General features: G+C 50.0%; 1 protein-coding gene across 1 annotated transcript; it reads right to left on the bottom strand.

Moving 5' to 3' along the window:
- Positions 1-12,170: 12,170 nt before the first annotated feature.
- On the bottom strand, positions 12,171-17,112 carry OXSM (3-oxoacyl-ACP synthase, mitochondrial). Its single transcript, XM_009905436.2, has 2 exons — positions 16,109-17,112; positions 12,171-12,719 (listed from the first exon to the last, which is right to left on the bottom strand). The coding sequence occupies exons 1-2, from the start codon at positions 17,104-17,106 to the stop codon at positions 12,317-12,319; spliced, it is 1,401 nt and encodes a 466-aa protein (XP_009903738.2). The 5' UTR covers positions 17,107-17,112; the 3' UTR covers positions 12,171-12,316.
- Between the last annotated feature and the right edge of the window lie 1,795 nt (positions 17,113-18,907).

Here is an 18,907-nt window from a genome sequence, read left to right as displayed (position 1 = left end):
TGAGCTTTGCTGCCTTTCTCTTCTCTCTTAAGAGCTGTTGCACAGCTCTGCATCTCCGAGAATGTCTCCCAGGACTGACAGCCCCGAGATTACTTTGCAGTCAGTGCATTTATCACTGGCAATCACCAATGTCTTCTGTCTGTTGCTCTCATCAATTAAACCCTTTGATGGTCTCAGTGTGTTCCCCCCCTTCATCCGGTGTCTTCAGTGGAATTCCGGGATCTTACATTTTGGGGTCTCGCAGCAGCAGGGGGGGTCTCACTCTGGTGTTCATTGTCCCCCCCCCCCCCATGTGAGGAAATGGCCTCAAGTTGTATCAGAGGATGTTCAGGTTGGCTACTAAAGAAACTTCTTCACCGAAAGCTTCTCAAACACCGGAATAGTTTCCCCAGGGAAGTGGTTGAATCCCCACCCCTGCAGCTGCTTAGAAGAGTTGTAGTGCTGAAGGACAGGGTTTGCCATGAGACTTGGTAGAGTTTGTGAGCTGTTGGACTCCAGAATCTGAAAGGCCTTTCCCAACCCAAACGGTTCTATCATTCTATAAAACACTCCCCTGCAGACAAGCTGAGGAGCAACTTCCCTCTGATGAAAAGCTTCCGGAGACGGCCACCACCCTCACTAAGTCAGCATATGAAAACCATGTCCCTGCTGAACGAGTGCTCCTGCAGCCTCACTGACACTGGCACAAAACTCTATTTATAGTGTCCGGGTACACGTGAGCAAAACCACACCAGCATGACAAAGAAATAAGAATTTCTTTCCCATTCACAGCTTCCATCAGCAGGGAAGGTGCATTCCCAGTTCCCCATTAAATGCAACCACCCTGACCAATCTTGTTTATCACAGCAGAAATGAATTATGCTGTGGTCTGGCTTCAGCTCTGAACTACTTCAATGTTGAACAAGGACAGCTTATACTCACAGAAGTCACTTGGTGGGTTGTGTGCAAGGTTCCTGTAGAGCTCAGGTCTCTGAGCCTTCTTTACAGCTGTGCTTAGCCCAAAAATCAGACAGTTTCACATGACACAGCTCCTGCGAGCACCACCCAGCACAGCCTCAGCTGCAGACTGGGGGGTTTCAACCACAGGCACTTCACATGCATACCCCTTACCCTCACAGCCAGCAGAAGGCTCTCTGGCTGAATACTCCTGTGGATGGCTCTCCTCTTCTGATAAGGTCTCTCTCTTCATTAGTGAGGTCACCCTGTCACCTAGGCAGAGAGAAGAAAACGCAGCTGTGAAATCAGACTGCTGGAATCATGAGACTCGTGCTGTGTGAGACCCCAGGAGTATCCAAACCTAGCCTTGCAGCTGGCCTTAGAGCTCCTCTTTGGAAAACTCTCGCTGCCAAACCCCACAAACCCAACATCCTCTGTCAGCAAACTGGATGTAAGAGCTGAAAAGGGTCAACAGAAACTGTAATTGGATGAAATTACAGCAGCATTAGGTGAAATTATAGTGCAGTGGGTTTAATTTGGGGGTTTTCCTTTAACGTAGGACTAAACCTCGGGATGCATTGTTACAGCTTACTTTGGATGCCGACAGCAGAAGCGAGTTCGAGAACAAGTCAAGAAGGTCAATGGAAACTCACAGAGGGCTGTAACACACTGACATACAAGCTCCGCTTTAGGAAGTCCCCTAAGCCACACAAAGCTGATGAAGTCAGCCTGGGGAGTATGCTGGTCTGCACCTGCCGTTTGGTCTCCACTTGAAACCGGCAAGGCCCAACGCTCGACCGAAAGGAAGGAAGCTAGGGCTGGGCTTGGGCCTTTGGTCTAATCCTCAACAGCCACCAGTGACACCACAATGCTGAGAAATGCCATTTCCCCAACAGATGGAGTCACCTGTCAGACAGCGAAAAGCAGTCTCGGGGACAGGAGGCTCTTGGCAACAACCAGGCTGTTCTTCTGACCCGAGTGCCACAGAAGGCTGTAAGAGTAGGTCACCTTGAGGGCCATCGCACGGACTGTAGAGGACATTCAGGTGCTCATGCCTGACACAAAAGATGTGTGAAAAGCAGGTGTTGCATCACTAACCTAACCTCCCTCTGTGACCAGGGGACCTTGCTCCCAATCCCACCGTCGGGTGGGAAAGTTTTCCTGCTGCTCGCTGTAAGGCAGGACTTTAATGCTTTCCCTAGCAAGTGTCTCTGAAAAGAAGATGGGGAATGAGAGTTGAAGGAGTAAGGAGGTGATGAAGAAGAGGGACTGCAGCAGAAGCCACCTCACCAGCTGAAGTCCTTTTCCCCTGCCCATGTGCTCTGTGGACTAAGAAGAGTTCCCTTCTTTTGGTGTGAAAGCACTGGGTTCAATGAAAGAGCTGGCCCCTCCTGAAGGGCAAGTATGAACAGAGCTCTCCAAGTACCACACTTCAGAGCCTCCTACGTACCAGCACTAAGACAATTGTTCATGTAGACTACTGGCCACTCGCTTCAACAAACTCCATAGAATTGGCTCTCACCGACTCTCCAGAAGACACTGCTGCACTAGCTGGGCTGCCTGACTGTCTCAGTTCAAATGGCTTAGGGCCTCACAGAGGGTACCACAAGAACTGAGTCTACTGCAACCCTTGCAGCTTCAGCTCCCCTTCTCTGCTACTTCTCTTTTCAGCTCTATGTTTCTCAACAGGATTGCTGGATAGCAGAACAGGATGGATGACTGGGCCCCAAGAGCGGTGGGGAACAGAGGTAAACCCAGCCGGCGGGCGGCCGGGCACAAGCGGTGTTCCCCAGGACATGGAGGTGATAGAGGGTGTCCAGAGAAGGGCAACAAAGCTGGTGAAGGGTCTGGATAACAAGTCTTAGGAGGAGTGGCAGAAGGAACTGGGATTGTTTCATCTGCAGAAGAGGAAGCTGAGGGAATTGTGGTGTGGGCTGGCTTCAGCTCTCAGCTATTTCCCTGTTGAACAAGGACAGCTTGTACTCACAGAAGGCACTGGCTGCTTGGGTTCAAGGTTCCTGGAGAGCTCAGGCTGTCTCTCTTCATTAGTGAGGTCATCCTGTCACCTAGGCAGAGAGAAGAAAACGCAGCTGTGAAATCAGACCGCTGGAATCATGAGACTCGTGCTGTGTGAGACCCCAGGAGAATCCAAACCTAACCTTGTAGCTGGCCTTAGAGCTCCTCCTCGGAAAACTACCGCTGCCAGGCCCCACACACCCAACATCCTCAGTCAGCAAACTGGACGTAAAAGCTGAAAAGGGTCAACAGAAATTGTACTCGGACAGCTCAGGAAGATCCTGCCAGTCTGAACACACCAGACCTGGAATGCGCAAAGAAACTCTGTTAACAGCTGTCTGGGTGTCTGTTCATAGCTTTTAGAGTCACAGAGCAGAACCAATGCCCGAGAGGTTTTCACTGCATTCCCAGGGCACTTGAAGGATTGCTCTGGCTGGAGTTCAGACCTAGAAATTCCCATCAAAATCTTTGCAGCACGGCAAGGAAAATAAAACAACCAACAAACCACAGACTGCTTTATAGTATCAAGCAGGCACTTGAAATCCTACAGACCCAACACACAACAGGGACTCCATAGAGACCCCAAAACCTCACTGAGAACCCCCCAACTCCTTCAGGACCCCCACAGATTCCCCAATTTAGATGCCGCAAAACCCCTTTTGATGCACCCAAACCCCCCGTCTGATACACCCAGCTCCGGTTTAGGTAGCCCCAGACGCTTCCAATGTCCCCAGACCCGCTGGTACACCGGCCCAGAACCCCCTAACGCTATCCCAGACCCTTTCAGGGGGCTCCAGACCCCTTCCAGATGCCCACAAAACCCCTTCACACGCCCAAAGAAACCCTTACCTGCCTCCAAACCCCATTCGGAGGCCGCTCAGACCCCTTAGCAGCGGGCGGCAGCAACCAAGTCTGTTGCTCTCACCAATTAAACCCTTTGGTGCTTTCAGCTCTCTGACCCTGTGTCAGTGCAAGTCCTTGCTGGGGCACCGCAAACAGAAAGAGACAAACCTTCCTTCCTGTCCAGTGGTTCCAGGAAGAGTCCTGGCACTCTTAAGCAGGCAGCATGGGGGTGGCAGCCGTGAGGTGACCCCAGATCCCCCTAACACTGCCCCAGACCCTTTCAGGGGGCTCCACAAAACTCCTTCAGATGCCAAAGAAAACCTCTAATAAATTAAACCCTTTGGTGCTTTCAGCTCTCTGACCCTGTGTCAGTGCAAGTCCTTGTCGGCCTGCACCTTTGTCCTGATCCAGCTGGGGAGAGAACTGCCAGGAACACAGCTTCGCTGCTCCGCCTGCGGCACGCCCGGTGCCGAGGGCAGCCTCGGCCTCGGCCTGCCTGGGAGGAACGCGGCCCCCGTCACAATCTCCCGGGGTCGGGGGACAAACAAAAGCCTTCCACAAAGGAAACAAGGGAAGTCTCTTGGCCACTCTTCATGTGCCAAGTGTATTTTTCAAGGGAACCAACCTGCAGCATCTGGATTGAGTTTCAGTCCCAGTGCCTGGCGGCACAGAGGTTCCTGGGATATCCCGATACGTCCAAGCCACAGGACGTTGCCTTTCGATCCCCGGTCTGATGGTTTGCAGCACAGCCATCACATCACTCCTCTCGAGTGCTTGGAACTGACAATTCATGCACGAGAAGAAGAGCGAAACAAGAACAGAGAATCAGCCAGGCTGGAAAAGACCTTTGATCGTCACCGGGCCCGGCAAGAGGACACGGTCTCACGCTGCACCAGGGCAGGTTTAGGCTAGAGGTTAGGAAGAGGTTCTGCACAGAGAGAGTGATTGCCCATTGGGATGGGCTGCCCGGGGAGGTGGTGGACTCACCATCATTGGAGGTGTTCAGGAGGAGACTTGATAGGGTGCTTGGTTGCATGGGTTAGTTGATTAGGTGGCGGTGGACTCGATGATCTTGAAGGGCTCTGCCAACCTGGTCTATTCTATTCTACTCCATTCCAACACCATCTAATCAACTAAACCACGGCACTGGGTGCCTCATCCAGTCTCTTTCTAAACACTTCCAGTGACGGCGACTCCACCACCTCCCTGGGCAGCACATTCCAAAGGCCAATCTCTCTTTCAACCTGGTCTATTCTATTCTCTTCTATGAAGAACTTCTTCCTAACATCCAGCCTAAACCTCCCCTGGCACAGCTGGAGACTGTGTCCTCTTGTTCTGGTGCTGCTTGCCTGGGGGAAGAGACCAACCCCCACCTGGCTACTACCTCCCTTCAGGGAGACGTAGAGAGCAAGGTGGTCTCCCCTGAGCCTCCTCTTCTCCAGGCTAAGCAACCCCAGCTCCCTCAGCCCCTCCTCACAGGCCTGTGCTCCAAACCCCTCCCCAGCTTTGTTGCCCTTCTCTGGACACCTTCCAGCAACTCAGCACCTTGCTTAAACTGAGGGGCCCAGAACTGGACACAGGACTCAAGGCGTGCCCTAACCAGTGCCGAGTGCAGGGGCAGAATCACTTCCCTGCTCCTGCTGGCCACACTGTTCCTGATATCGGCCAGGATGCCAGTGGCCTTTTTGACCAGTCTGCTGGTCACCACCAGAAGACAGCGGGTCAGTATTCAAGGACCACCTCCTCTGTGGCCGGGAGCAATGGATACCAACAAAGGGAAAAGCAGGAAAGAATGCTAGCAGGCCTGCCTGGATGAGCAAGGAGCTGCTGGACACACTAGCACTTAAAAGGAAACTCTACAGGAAGTGGAGGAGAAGGACAGCTAGAACGGGGGGGTGTAAGGAAGCTGCCCGAGCAGCCAGAGACCTGGGCAGGAAAGCCAAAGCACAGTTAGAATTGAATCTAGCCAGGGAGGTCAAAGGGAACACACAGCACCCAAAGAGTGGCTGTCAATGGGTCCGTGTCCCAGGGGAGGCCAGGGACAAGCGCAGTCCCTTAGGGGTCAGCCCTGGGACCAGGCTTCTTCAACATCTTTGTGGGTGCCATGGACAGCGGCATCGAGTGCACCCTCAGCAAGTTTGCCGATGACACTGAGCTGTGTGGTGCAGCAGACAGCTGGAGGGAAGGGATGCCACCCAGAGGGACCTCGACAGGCTGGAGAGGTGGGCACAAGCCAACCTCAGGTGGTTCAACGAGACTAAGTGCAGGGTCCTGCATCTGGGTCGAGGCAATCCCAGGCACCAACACAAGCTGGGCAGGGACTGGCTGGAAAGCAGCCCTGAGGAGAGGGACTTGGGAGTGCTGGTGGACGAGAAGCTCAACAAGAGCTCTCAATGTGCACTTGCAGCCCAGAAAGCCAACCAGATCATGGGCTGCATCAAGACAAGCGCGGCTAGCAGGTCAAGGGAGGTGATTTTCCCCCTCTACTCAGCTCTGCTTAGACCCACCTGGAGTACTGCCTCCAGTTCCGGAGCCCCTATTACAAGAGGGACACGGACTCGCTGGAAGGTGTCCAGAGAAGGGCCACGAGGACGAGCAGAGGGCTGGAGCACCTCTCCTGTGAGGACAGACTGAAAGAGTTGGGGCTGTTCAGTCTGGGGAAGAGAGGCTCCGAGGTGACCTTATGGGGGCCTTCCAGTACCCGAAGGGGGCCTACAAGAAGGCTGGGGAGGGGCCTCTTAAGGTATCAGGTAGTGATAGGACTAGGAGGAATGGACTGAAGCTGGAGGTGGGGAGGTTCAGGCTGGACGTGAGGAAGAAGTTCTTCCCCATGAGAGCGGTGAAGCCCTGGAATGGGTTGTCCGGGGAGGTGGTTGGGGCCCCGTCCCTGGAGGTGTTTAAGCCCAGGCTGGAGGAGGCTCTGGCCAGCCTGATCTAGTGTGAGGTTTCAAGCACTGGCCCTTGACATGCGCACCCCTTACCCTCGCACCCAGCAGAAGGCTCTCTGGCGGAACACTCCTGTGGATGACTCCCAGCTGCTCGACAGCACTGGTGGCCAGCACAGATCCAGGCCTGTCAAACTGTGTCTCCTCTTCTGGTAAGGTCGCTCTCTTCATTAGTGAGGTCATCCTGTCAGCCAAGCAGAGAGAAGAAAACGCAGCTGTGGAATCAGACCGCTGGAATCCTCAGCCTCGTGCTGTGTGAGACCCCAGGAGAATCCACACCTAACCTTGCAGCTGGCCTTAGAGCTCCTCTTTGGAAAACTCTCGCTGCCAGGCCCCACACACCCAACATCCTCTGTCAGCAAACAGCTTACCTCCCAGTAAGAGCTCCATGATGAGGTCAAGATTTCTTTTACCCTGAAAGCTGTAAAACGTTTTCACTACCCAGGCTCCCTCTGCTTCAACCAAAAGCTCTCCTGCTCAGATGGGCTACCTAAAGTTTATTTCAGTAGTACTTAGTACTAAAGGACAATTTAAACACTTCAACAAGGAGCATGGGATTATATCCCCAGTCCTACAATCTATTGCCATCTTCTTTAGCCAACAAACTGCTTCCCACCCTCTCCTCAGCAATCATGTTGTTTGTAATGGGGAAGGGTCTGGAGAACAGGGCTGAGGAGCAGCTGAGGGCGCTGGGCTGTTTAGTCTGGAGAAAAGGAGGCTGAAGGGAGACCTCATTGCTCTCTGCAGCTCCCCAAAAGGAATCACAGGAGGGGTGGGGTTGGAAGGGACTTCCAAGGTCATCTAGTCCAAGCCCCTACAGCGAGCAGGGACATCCTCCACACACAACAGTTTCAATTGCACAAATAGCCTGGTTCTAGCCTTTTAAAACTTTGGGGTTTATATTCTTGAGTGACTTTTTTCCACCCAGACTTGGGCAGCTGGGTAGAAGGCAGAAAGGAGCACGGGGAGCACATCCTAAGATTGTACAGGGGAGGATTCAGAATGCTACACTAGTCAGAAAAGGCACACTCTGACTGGCTCTGAGCTCCGTCATCTGAAGTAAAACGTTGCTCAAGTGTTGGACTTAGCTGCAAGCAGGGAGAGTGCTTAAAGCCTCACAGAGGAATCAACAGCTACAGATTAGATCATTTTCAGGATGTGAAAAGTATGCTGTCTGCATGCTTCAAAGCAGAGTCTACTGACTGAGATGACCACAACCCTCCCAGGGACTGCTTCCTCAGATGCTTACCTGGGCTGAGACAAGCATTACCTTCATCTCTCCTCTCTCTCTTCAGCAGCACATTTTGCCAGGCTCCCTATCCTGACCTGCTGCCATATAAAGCAGGCCACAGTAGTTGTGATCAAGATAAGCCTGGAAGAAGAAAAAGGGCAAAAAATGCAGATAAATGGGGGGAATGAGGGGGGAAAAAGCTAAGCTAAGAAGAACCAGCACTCCTCAGCCATGATGAGGGAAGGACAGAGGACCGGTTTTGAAGGTAGGAAGGCCTTTTGGGCAGCATTTGCACTGCCAGCTGCATGTCTGTTATGGGCTGGGTGGCACAGAGGAATTGCACTGAGTCACTGCAAAAGACACTACAATAAATGTGCTTAGATGGAGGCTTCTGCAATCAAAGCTACAGGAATCGACAGAGGCCACGGCTTGCTCACTTGTTTCTTTACCTGAAAAGTTTCTCATTTTGTTCTAATTCCCCAAAGCTTTTCCCTGCATTCCCAGGGCAATCAGAGCCTTGCTCTGGCTGTACTTAATACCTAGAGATTCCCATCAAAATCTTTGCAGCACAACAAGAAGAAAAAACACAAATACCAACAACCAAACCACAAACTAATTTCTATTGTTAAGTAGGAACTCCATGTCCGGCACAGCCCTGAGGGCACTCGCCAGCTAGCAAACAAGCACAAACCCAAACCCAAACCCAAACCCACATCGAGACACCCCCAGCTCCCACGGGAGCCTGCAGAGACCTCCCACAGGGTCCTTCGGAGTTGCCCGGCTGTCTGTACACGACCCTTGAGCCTTTCAGATGACGCCACGAGCACGTTAGATATCCCCAGACCCTTTTAGGTGCCCCCAGACCTCCTCTGGCAGCCCCAAAAGCCGTGCGGATGCCCCCAGCTCACCTCCAGACGCCGGGAGGAACACACCCGGGAGTGCCGGGCGGGCAGCGAGACCGAAAGCCACACTGCAGCCTCCCCGATGCGCCGGGACCCCATCCCCCGCCGAAGGCTGGCGGCTCACAGGCACGCCGGGCACAGAAGGACGTCAGGAGCCGAGGCGAGGGCTGTCCGTGACCGCTCCTGTGCTAAAGGCGCACACGGCGGCACCCCCGTGAGCGCCAGGAAACACGCCACAGGCGGCCAGGAGCGCGCCTGCGCGGGACCGGCCCCGCTGCGGCGCATGCGCGGTATCCATGGCGACGAGCGGGACGCTCCCACAGGGGCGCGAACAGCGCCTGGCTAGGGCGCATGCGCTGTATCCATAGCGACGAGCGGGACGCTACAACGGGGGGGGCCGAACAGAGCCTGGCTAGGGCGCATGCGCTGTATCCATAGCTACGAGCGGGACGCTCCCACACGGGCGCGAACAGCGCCTGGGTAGGGCGCATGCGCTGTATCCATAGCGACGACCGGGGCGCTCCCACACGGGCGCGAAAAGGGCCTCGCTAGGGCGCATGCGCTGTATCCATAGCGACGACCGGGACGCTCCCACTCTCGCGCGAACAGAGCTTGGCTAGGGCGCATGCGCTGTATCCATAGCGACGACCGGGACGCTCCCACTCTCGCGCGAACAGAGCCTGGCTAGGGCGCATGCGCTGTATCCATAGCGACGACCGGGGCGCTACCGCACGGGCGCGAAAAGGGCCTGGCTAGGGCGCATGCGCTGTATCCATAGCGACGACCGGAGCGCTACCGCACGGGCGCGAAAGGGGCCTGGCTAGGGCGCATGCGCTGTATCCATAGCGACGACCGGGACTCTCCCACTTTCGCGCGAACTGAGCCTGTCTAGGGCGCATGCGCTGTATCCATAGCGACGAGCTGGACGCTCCCACAGGGGCGCGAACAGCGCCTGGCTAGGGCGCATGCGCCGTATCCATAGCGACGACCGGGACGCTCCCACTCTCGCGCGCACAGAGCCTGGCTAGGGCGCATGCGCTGTATCCATAGCGACGCTCGAGTCACTCTCTCCGCCCTCCCCTTTTCCCCTAAGAATTTTCAAGCATTCAGCGCAGTTAGGCTGCAGCCCTGAGCTCCCGCGGGGCGGCACACGCCGCGGCACGGCTGCACTGCCGGCCATTACACACGGGGTGCAGCCCTGAGCTCCCGCGGGGCGGCACACGCCGCGGCACGGCTGCACTGCCGGCCATTACACACGGGGTGCAGCCCTGAGCTCCCGCGGGGCGGCACACGCCGCGGCACGGCTGCACTGCCGGCCATTACACACGGGGTGCCAGCCCTGCGCTCCCGCGGGGCGGCACACGCCGCGGCACGGCTGCACTGCCGGCCATTACACACGGGGTGCCAGCCCTGAGCTCCCGCGGGGCGGCACACGCCGCGGCACTGCTGCACTGCCGGCTATTGCACACGGGGTGCCAGCACTGAGCTCCCGCGGGGCGGTATACACCGCGCCACGGCTGCAGTGCCGGCCATTGCACACCGGGTGGCAGCACTGAGCTCCCGCGGGGCGGCACACGCCGCGGCACGGCTGCACTGCCGGCCATTGCACACCGGGTGGCAGCACTGAGCTCTCGCGGGGCGGTGTACGCCGCGCCACGGCTGCAGTGCCGGCCATTGCACACCGGGTGGCAGCCCTGAGCTCCCGCGGGGCGGCACACGCCGCGGCACGGCTGCAGTGCCGGCTATTGCACACCGGGTGGCAGCACTGAGCTCTCGCGGGGCGGTGTACGCCGCGCCACGGCTGCAGTGCCGGTCATTGCACACCGGGTGGCAGCACTGAGCACCTCCCTGGCCGTGGGCAGCAGCGGGGGGTCGCTTCCAAAGCTGCCTTACGCAGCACTCGCTCCCCTTCCTCCCTCTCCAGCTGCAAACCAGAGGTTTGGCTCCGCCTCGCCTCCCCCCAGTACTTACAGGTTTAAAGATTCTGCGGTCCCCTCCGAGAATTTTCAGCACTTTAGGGGGGTGCCCCCAGCCCTCGCTCACCTGCTCCTCTGCTGCTGCAGCCCCCTGCCCCACGTGGCAGAATCACTCCACCCACAACCCCCCACTCCCTTTGATTCAGCCCCAAAAGGCACAAAAGAAAGCAAACTGCCCAGCCAGCAGCTCCTTCCTTTCACAGCAATGACCGTACATTGTGTCTTTGGCCAAGACTCTCAGCCCAGAGGAAGGCCTGGCCCCTGATGAACTGAATGCAAGTGAACCGTCTGACACCACCACAACCCTGTGAACTCTGCAAAGTACGAGTGTATGTAAAATACGTAAATAATGCAAAAGTTAACTGTTGCTGAAGCTTTACACAAAGTAGCGTAGGCAGTTTTGGATTCCACTTAAATAACACAAAGAAGGACAAAAAGAGAAAAGGTCAGAGGGAAAAACAACTCTACCTATGAAATACATGAAGAAATATTAGGATGATGGGGGCATTTATTCCACTATTAATAGATAAAGATAGAATAAAAACGGATGGGCTAAATCAACAGGGCAAGATTAGAATACATACTAGACAAAAATGGAATCTATGAAGCTTCAACTACATCTATTTATCAATTAATCAGATAACTTTAATTACATAACTTTACTGAATTCATTGATGACATGAATTTGCTTAAGGTATACGCAATCGTACTCCATTTCTGTCCCCCACTGTGTGCATGCAACTTAACTCATCTCCACCCTCAGAAAAACTGTCACAGAGAAAGACTCTCTGTATAGAACTGTATAGAACTTCTGTACCTGTAAATATTGTATATGTTGCACATATTCATTGCATTCCATTGTAGATTGTAGTTTTGCCTGTAAAGTTCTACACAGAGAGAGTGATTGCCCATTGGAATGGACTACCCAGGGAGGTGGTGGAGTCATCATCATTGGAGGTGTTCAGAAGACTTGATAGGGTGCTTGGTGCATGGTTTAGTTGATTAGGTGGTGTTGGATGATAGGTTGGATGTGATGATCTTGAAGGTCTCTTCCCACCTGGTCTATCCTATCCTATCCTATCCTATCCTATCCTATCCTATCCTATCCTATCCTATCCTATCCTATCCACAGCAAATTTCAACCCACTACATCCAGATTCCCTTTCCTAAGCAATTTCTCTGTCACACACGTATGAAAAATCTATTGTAATGAAGCAAAACCATACAATCATCAATGTCACTTGTACTCAAGAGCAAAAACTTCTTAGCTACACAAATAAGAAGACTTTCATTTATGTTTATTAAAATGAGTAAATTCTTCCTAAAATAATTACTGATGCAGAAGTCAGGGTGAATAAAGCTCTTACATATCAAACAATCAATTCTCGCTGCAGAGAGCCACCCATCAAGGGTGGCAGCAAACAAAATCCTCATCAGAGCCGTTTTGCACGACAGGCACAGCATTAGTTAAACACTTGCAAAGCACAATGTTGCATTAGTTCCTCCAAAGCCAAACGAGTTTGTGAGTGCTATACGCCGGCTTCCAGTTTTCCACTCCTGAGCTGTTAGCGGAACATAATTGAGATCGAACTCTGCCTCTGTTTTCTCTAAATTTAGAGTAGGTGGCAAAATTCCGTGGTAACAAGACAGTGCAGTGAAAGCTGCTTCAATAGCTCCTGCAGCCCCCAAGAGATGTCCTGTTGCTCCTTTCGTTGAGGAAACCGCAATGTTGTATGAGTGATCTTTAAAAAGTCTCTTGATTGCTTGATTCTCAGCAGCATCTCCTAGAGGTGTAGAAGTTGCATGGGCATTGACATATGTTATGTCTTCAGGTTTGATCCCGGAATCTTTTATTGCTGCAGACATACACCTAAGGGGAAAAAAAAAAAAAGAGAGACAGAGCACTGAAATTCCTTTTGCAGCTCTGGCACTGACGCACATGTACCAACCAAAAGGAAAAATATGGGGTGCCTTAAAATGGTGATCAAATGTGAAACTCTGTGTGACATACTTTATCAGGGACACAATGACAAGAGATGGATTCCTCTAACTAGTCACACATGTATCTACATTTAGCTGCTGGAGAAACATAATAGCGGTGAGGCCCACAATAAAATCAAGCTTGTTGCTAAAAATTTCACTGTTGGGAAAAATAGGAAGAGTTAAAAAAAAAGAAGGTATAACAATCTCTACAGACTACATGACTACAAGACTTTTCAATACATAATTTGAATGCATCTGAAAGAAAATAACTTCCTGAAATTATTACAAAGATTTAGCTTCCTTTTGTCTCTCTCGTGCAGCAACACACTAATAGAACGTCCAGTACAATAGTACATGAAATCCCCCTCCTGTTTTAAGTAACAAGAAGATTCCCTCCTTTTACATTTTATTTCCTCTCATATTTAGATTAGTGAACTAGGGACAAAAATTGCCCTGCCAAACAAAAATGTTGGAAAATGAAAGAAAAACTTTACAGTCATCCTCCTTGTGAGCTTCTTTCACATGCCTTCCAGAGGCCAGAAGATGCTGCCACCCCTACAACACCAAGGAGATAGCAAGATTCTGATACATAAACTGAAATTTACTGAAAGTCACACACTTCTGCTCTGACACCCTAGGTTACATTGTGTCTCCTGATGACCCCTGGAATGAGATGGCCTCTATAAAAACACAGAAAGACCAATACAGCTCCATACTGTTATATTCTCATGGATTTCCCAAAGACAGAAGGCAATGAATCACACATATCTCCTTGCATATACAGCTTAGCAAAGTATCTCTGTGGAAGAGACCACTGACTATTTTGAGATTTAGGAACAATAAGCAAATAAGAGAGAAGCTCAAAACAAAGACACCACAGGCTATCAGACATTCAAATATCGCCAGTATGATCCTCTGCCCTCAGAAGGATTCAGCTTAGCTTATGTTGGAGGCCACCAAAGCTCACTGTCACTACACAGTATGGCATGTGAGGCAGAAAAGATTACAGATCAACTATGAGAGAAACAGATTATTTAACTAAATAAATCTGTTAAGAAGCAGATTTACTTAAGGAGATAACAAAGTTCTTGTGTAGGATGCACTTCTGAGTCTGGCTTTGCCTCTCCTTTCCTGCAGGTTTATTTCAGTATGTGTATTAGTCTCCAACTGACAAAGCTGTTAAGAAGATAACAAAAATATATTCCCCTGATTTTTTTTTTCTTAAGTAGAAAATAAAATTCCTACAGAAACGCAAGGGAAGCATACACATTTCAGATTTAACTAATATGTCACTGCAATAATGAAATACTGATTTGAAGACTGTATTAAAATGGATTATCTTGGGGTGGAAAGGCACAACATTTTGGATATCCAGAGTAAATTTCAAGTACTTCCCACTGTGAATTTTACATGCTACTGCAATCACAAAACATACAAAGCTTCTGTTACAGCATATTGTCATAGCATGTTGTGGGTAAACAAGTCTGAAAACCTGAGATAAGTCACTCCTGATTACTCAACTCACACCAAAGTCTGCAGAACAATTAAATAGCAGTCCAATAGCATAGAGGGAAATCTTCTGTTATTACACTAAAAAGCTCTGATTATCCAATGAAGATGCAAACACATCTTTACAATACCATGAAGAAATCTGACCAATTTGTGTAGTGGTATATTGAACTTTGCTATTAAGTATTAAGATAGCTTCAGGTTAATGCAAATGAAATATTGACTAAAGATTCCAATGTCAGCGATAGTACTCAGCCTACACAAAGCTCACACTTACACATGTATGCACACTTACACATGTAGTGTAACTGACAATTTAATTAAGTAAATTATCGAGATTAGATTAATATCATATATTCGTGTACTGGGTTTAATGAGATTAACAACGATGAAGTTTTATTATCTCATGAAATAATCCAAAAGTGTATTTCTGCTATGACCCTACACCAACACCCTCAGTGGCGAGAGAAAATGCAGTGTTTAAACGCAACTGTAGCACTGGCATATGACCTAAATACTTTCCCTATGAAAAGCTGAGGTGTTTTTCTAAACTCAAATAGCCACTATTAATTCACATTATGTGTATAGTAATTGTTATAGCAAACTAGATCCTCCAAGCACTCTGCAGTTTTCATCACTTGGGATTTCTTTAGCATCCTGGGTTAAGCTGAAACAGAACTAATACTGTTTAGTGATTTCAGTTTTCAGCTAAGTCTCTTCTAAGTAGAGTTACTGCTAAGCTGCACTTTTTGTAATTAACAGCATCGTTCTGCAGATGGTGTCTGCCTCTAGCAGAGGTTAACACTTGATGTTTATAGTTACTACCAAGAATGGGTAAGCAGAGAGGCTCTTGCTTATACTTGCTTCTATGGAGACCAAGGTGACTGCTAAATCTTGTGTACCATGTCGAGGGTGCAGTAACAGGTTGCACCCGTGGTAAGCAGTGGACAGGACAGGTGACTCTAGACTGAATATTACGTATGAAGCGGAATACATTGTTGGTCAGTCTAAAGTTAAGGGAGCACAAAAGGTAAGCCTTCCTCTTCAGTAGCCAGTGTCTAAGGAGGACTGTGTCTGTTCTTTGGTCCTCATCTGTGCATTCCTGAATCCACTTCCAGAATCCACATCCTGAATCAGTTTCCCATCTGCTCTTAAGTCCAGTCTGGGACTTCCCCAGTGGCTGCCCACAGCATCAGTGATTACAGTATTGTGATGGCTATCAGGGGGGTTGTGTTCAATATGGGTTTTGTACATATTTGTATATATTTCATTTTATTGTTATTATTCTCATTAAAGTTGTTTTACTCTTATTTTCCAGTCCCTAAGTCTGTCTCTCCCTTATTCTCTTTCTCTTCCCTTTGGGAAGGGAGAGGGGTTAACAGAATGAGTCATTCATCTAGTGGCCAGCCCAGCCCTAACCCTTGACACTACTTCCCTCTCAGACCACAAAATTGACAAGACATGTTTCTGCAGTGGGATCTTTCTTCTCTATAGAAAAAGAGTGAAGGAGAACCTGAAAAGGTTCTATTGTAACAACTCTAAGGATGACTCTAGCAAGAACTGGACTTCACCTTGTTATTAAAAAAAAAGGAAAACTGGGGCAAAACCTTACCAGAAACTCTTCAAGTTTTCAGATTTTCAGGATTTTTGAATATGAATTTAAGATAGCATAGCCTTTATCTAGAAAATGCATTCAATAATTGAAACACATATACTCACTATAATTAACATAAAAAGTAGCCATCATAATCAACATTTAGTTCTTACCTGAATGCACCATCTCCTTCTGGATTAGGTGCTGTTATATGGCAAGCATCACCAGACAGTCCATAACCCAAGACTTCTGCATAGATCCTAGCCCCTCTCTGTACAGCATGTTCATACTCTTCCAAGAGCAGCACAGCAGCCCCCTCTCCCATTACAAACCCTTCTCTCTGGGAGTCAAATGGGCGACACGCCATTTTGGGGGTCGAGTTAAAACTTGTGCTGAGGGCCCGAGCTCTTGCAAATCCAGCCAAGGACAAAGGACTAATGCAAGCCTCAGTTCCTCCTGCCAGCATGACATCAGCATCTCCAGTGGCAATGAATCTAAAGGAGTCTCCAACAGCATGTGCACCTGTGGTGCAAGCAGTTGACACAGCATGATTCGGCCCTTTCAGTTGGTATTTAATGCTGATATGGCCTGCTGCCATATTGACTAAGATCTTTGGGACAAAGAACGGGCTGACTTTGTTATAACCCTTTGTTTTAAATAAAGCAGCAGTATCAGAAATCTCTTCCAGTGGAACCATTCCCATCCCAACAGCCACACCGGCATTCAAACAATCCACTTCAGACTGGGGAGACCATCCGGAGTCCTTCAGGGCTAGCTCTGCTGCACCGATGGCCATCACAGTGGCAGAACTCATGGATTTGATCTCTGACTTTGACACATAGCTTTCTTCACTGAACTGATCCTCCCTGGTTCCCCTTGGCACGCAAGCAGCCACTTTACACGGGATGCCTGCATATTCTTCCTCATCTAGTGATGCAATCCCACTGTCTCCTTGGAGAAGGCGCTTCCACACAAACTGCGTCCCCACACCAAGAGGGGACACTAAGCCAATACCTGTAACAACTACTTTCCTTCGATAGGCAGGCAGTGACTTGCTGAAATCTCTTCTGTGGTTTCGTAAACACAGATTTAAATTCAGACTCCAGAGGTGATGATTTGCAGTCTTTAATACATCCCACAAGCACTGTGAGAACATGGTGGAAATTGACATCAAGAACTTCCCTGTAGGGGCGGAAAGACATAAAACACATGAATAAAGCAGCCAGTGTGAAAAATGTTCCAAGTGTCATAAATAAGCAACTTGCTTTCCACGTGAAAGCCTAATTCAGCCCTGCAGAAAGGGATATCATTTCTATGTCTGTGATCAGGAATAGTATGAGTTAAGGCAGTGTGGTGGTTTGAAAGGAAAGGCTCTGCTTTCCCTCCCCCACTGAGAAAGAGACCACAGCTAAAACTCAGTCGGAGAAATGAGTATATTTTACAAAGAAACAGATTCTATGTAACACAACAAATACAGGTATTTTACAATATATACAGGAATATACAGCAAATGAACTCAACCAGAAACCAGACCCCCCACAGAGGGGGCTTCCCCCTGTGCCCCCTTCACCCCCCTACCTCCCTTCTCCCCCAAAAGAGGTAGAAAAGAGATGTGGACGGTTAACAGGGCAGGAAAGGAAGAAAGGCCTGGCACAGGAGTTAGTATCTTATCTCTTGGCAAGAAGCCCAGAAGCAGATCCAGCTGAAAGGGACAGCGAAGAAAGGAAGACTGAGAGAAAGTTCCCAGCTCCCCTGGGTCCAATCTCACCTCCCACAATTCTACCAATGAAATTCGTTTAGAATACCAAAATATTTTACAAACATTTAGCCAGTGTGCCCCTTCCTTAAAGGCACAGCGTCAAACGGCCACAGGCAGACAAATTATAGAAATACACGGACTTGGTGAATGCCTCCAGTGGGCTCTTCTAGCCTGAGCTGCCAATGAGCGTGACTTTCCACCTCTGTGGACTGTGAGGCACGCTCTGGCTTTGCTGCAAAATTCCCCCCAGGGCTCTAACTGCCACTGACATCCTTAACATAGCGGTAGGCCACACACTTTGAGTTGAACACACACTTTCTCCTCCCTTAGAAAAATGAATGTTGATACCTGCAGGATGTCATCATCTCAACCTTTATGTCACGTAGAACGGACTAGAAAGCTCAGGAGCTAAGAAACTTTTTCTGGTTCTGCCACCAAGGTAATCACGCTATCTTGGACAAAAATCCTCATCTTTCTACCTCTATCTACCCTTTATTAGCCATAGGGTATTCAGACAGACAGGGGACAGTACCTTGAGCACATTCAAGCAAGATGTACATCTCCACCTCCCTTGAAGGTAACACCACCAGACCCCACATATTGTGAGGCGTGTCAAGTGATGGCAGAAGGCCACTGCTGAGTGTAAGTGGGACAAAAGGGTCATGCCAAGCAATAATGCTGCAGCATTGCACCACAGGCCCTTTCTCTCACTTTGTCTTGGCCACTAACAGGTTGGCAGCCGGTCCCATTGGGCACATACAGGGCACACATAGGTGCAGGGCTGAGCTCCGCCAGCAGCTACCATACAGGTTGCAGGAGGGCACCTTGGCATCGACAAGCCTTTGGTAAAATACAGGGAGCTGTACGGGGACTGCCTGGGGCCCCGGGCTAGTACACTCTCGCTGAAACACACAGACCTGCTCTTTCCTGGGGTAGCCAAGCACACAGCAACATTATAAAAAAACCCTAAACCTAGTGTTTACTAATTCAGACCGGATTTCTAAAGGAGTCCCCTTTAAATCCCAAATCGAATTTGTAATTTTGATTTTTTCACACCACTTACCCCGGATTTCGTAACAAGAGGTGATATGTATAATGCAACCGCAGTGGTCTTAAGGCAGCGCGTGCCTAACAGCCAGTCTTGAACAAATGCTGTCCCCCAGCGTAAAATAACTGGGAGGCTTTGTCAGACCCAAGCAATCCTACGCTACCA

The sequence above is a fragment of the Dryobates pubescens genome, chromosome 4 (assembly GCF_014839835.1).
Source record: "Dryobates pubescens isolate bDryPub1 chromosome 4, bDryPub1.pri, whole genome shotgun sequence".
NCBI lineage: Eukaryota > Metazoa > Chordata > Aves > Piciformes > Picidae > Dryobates > Dryobates pubescens.
Note: the sequence above shows the minus strand (reverse complement) of the source record. Positions and strands in the feature narration are given on the sequence as shown.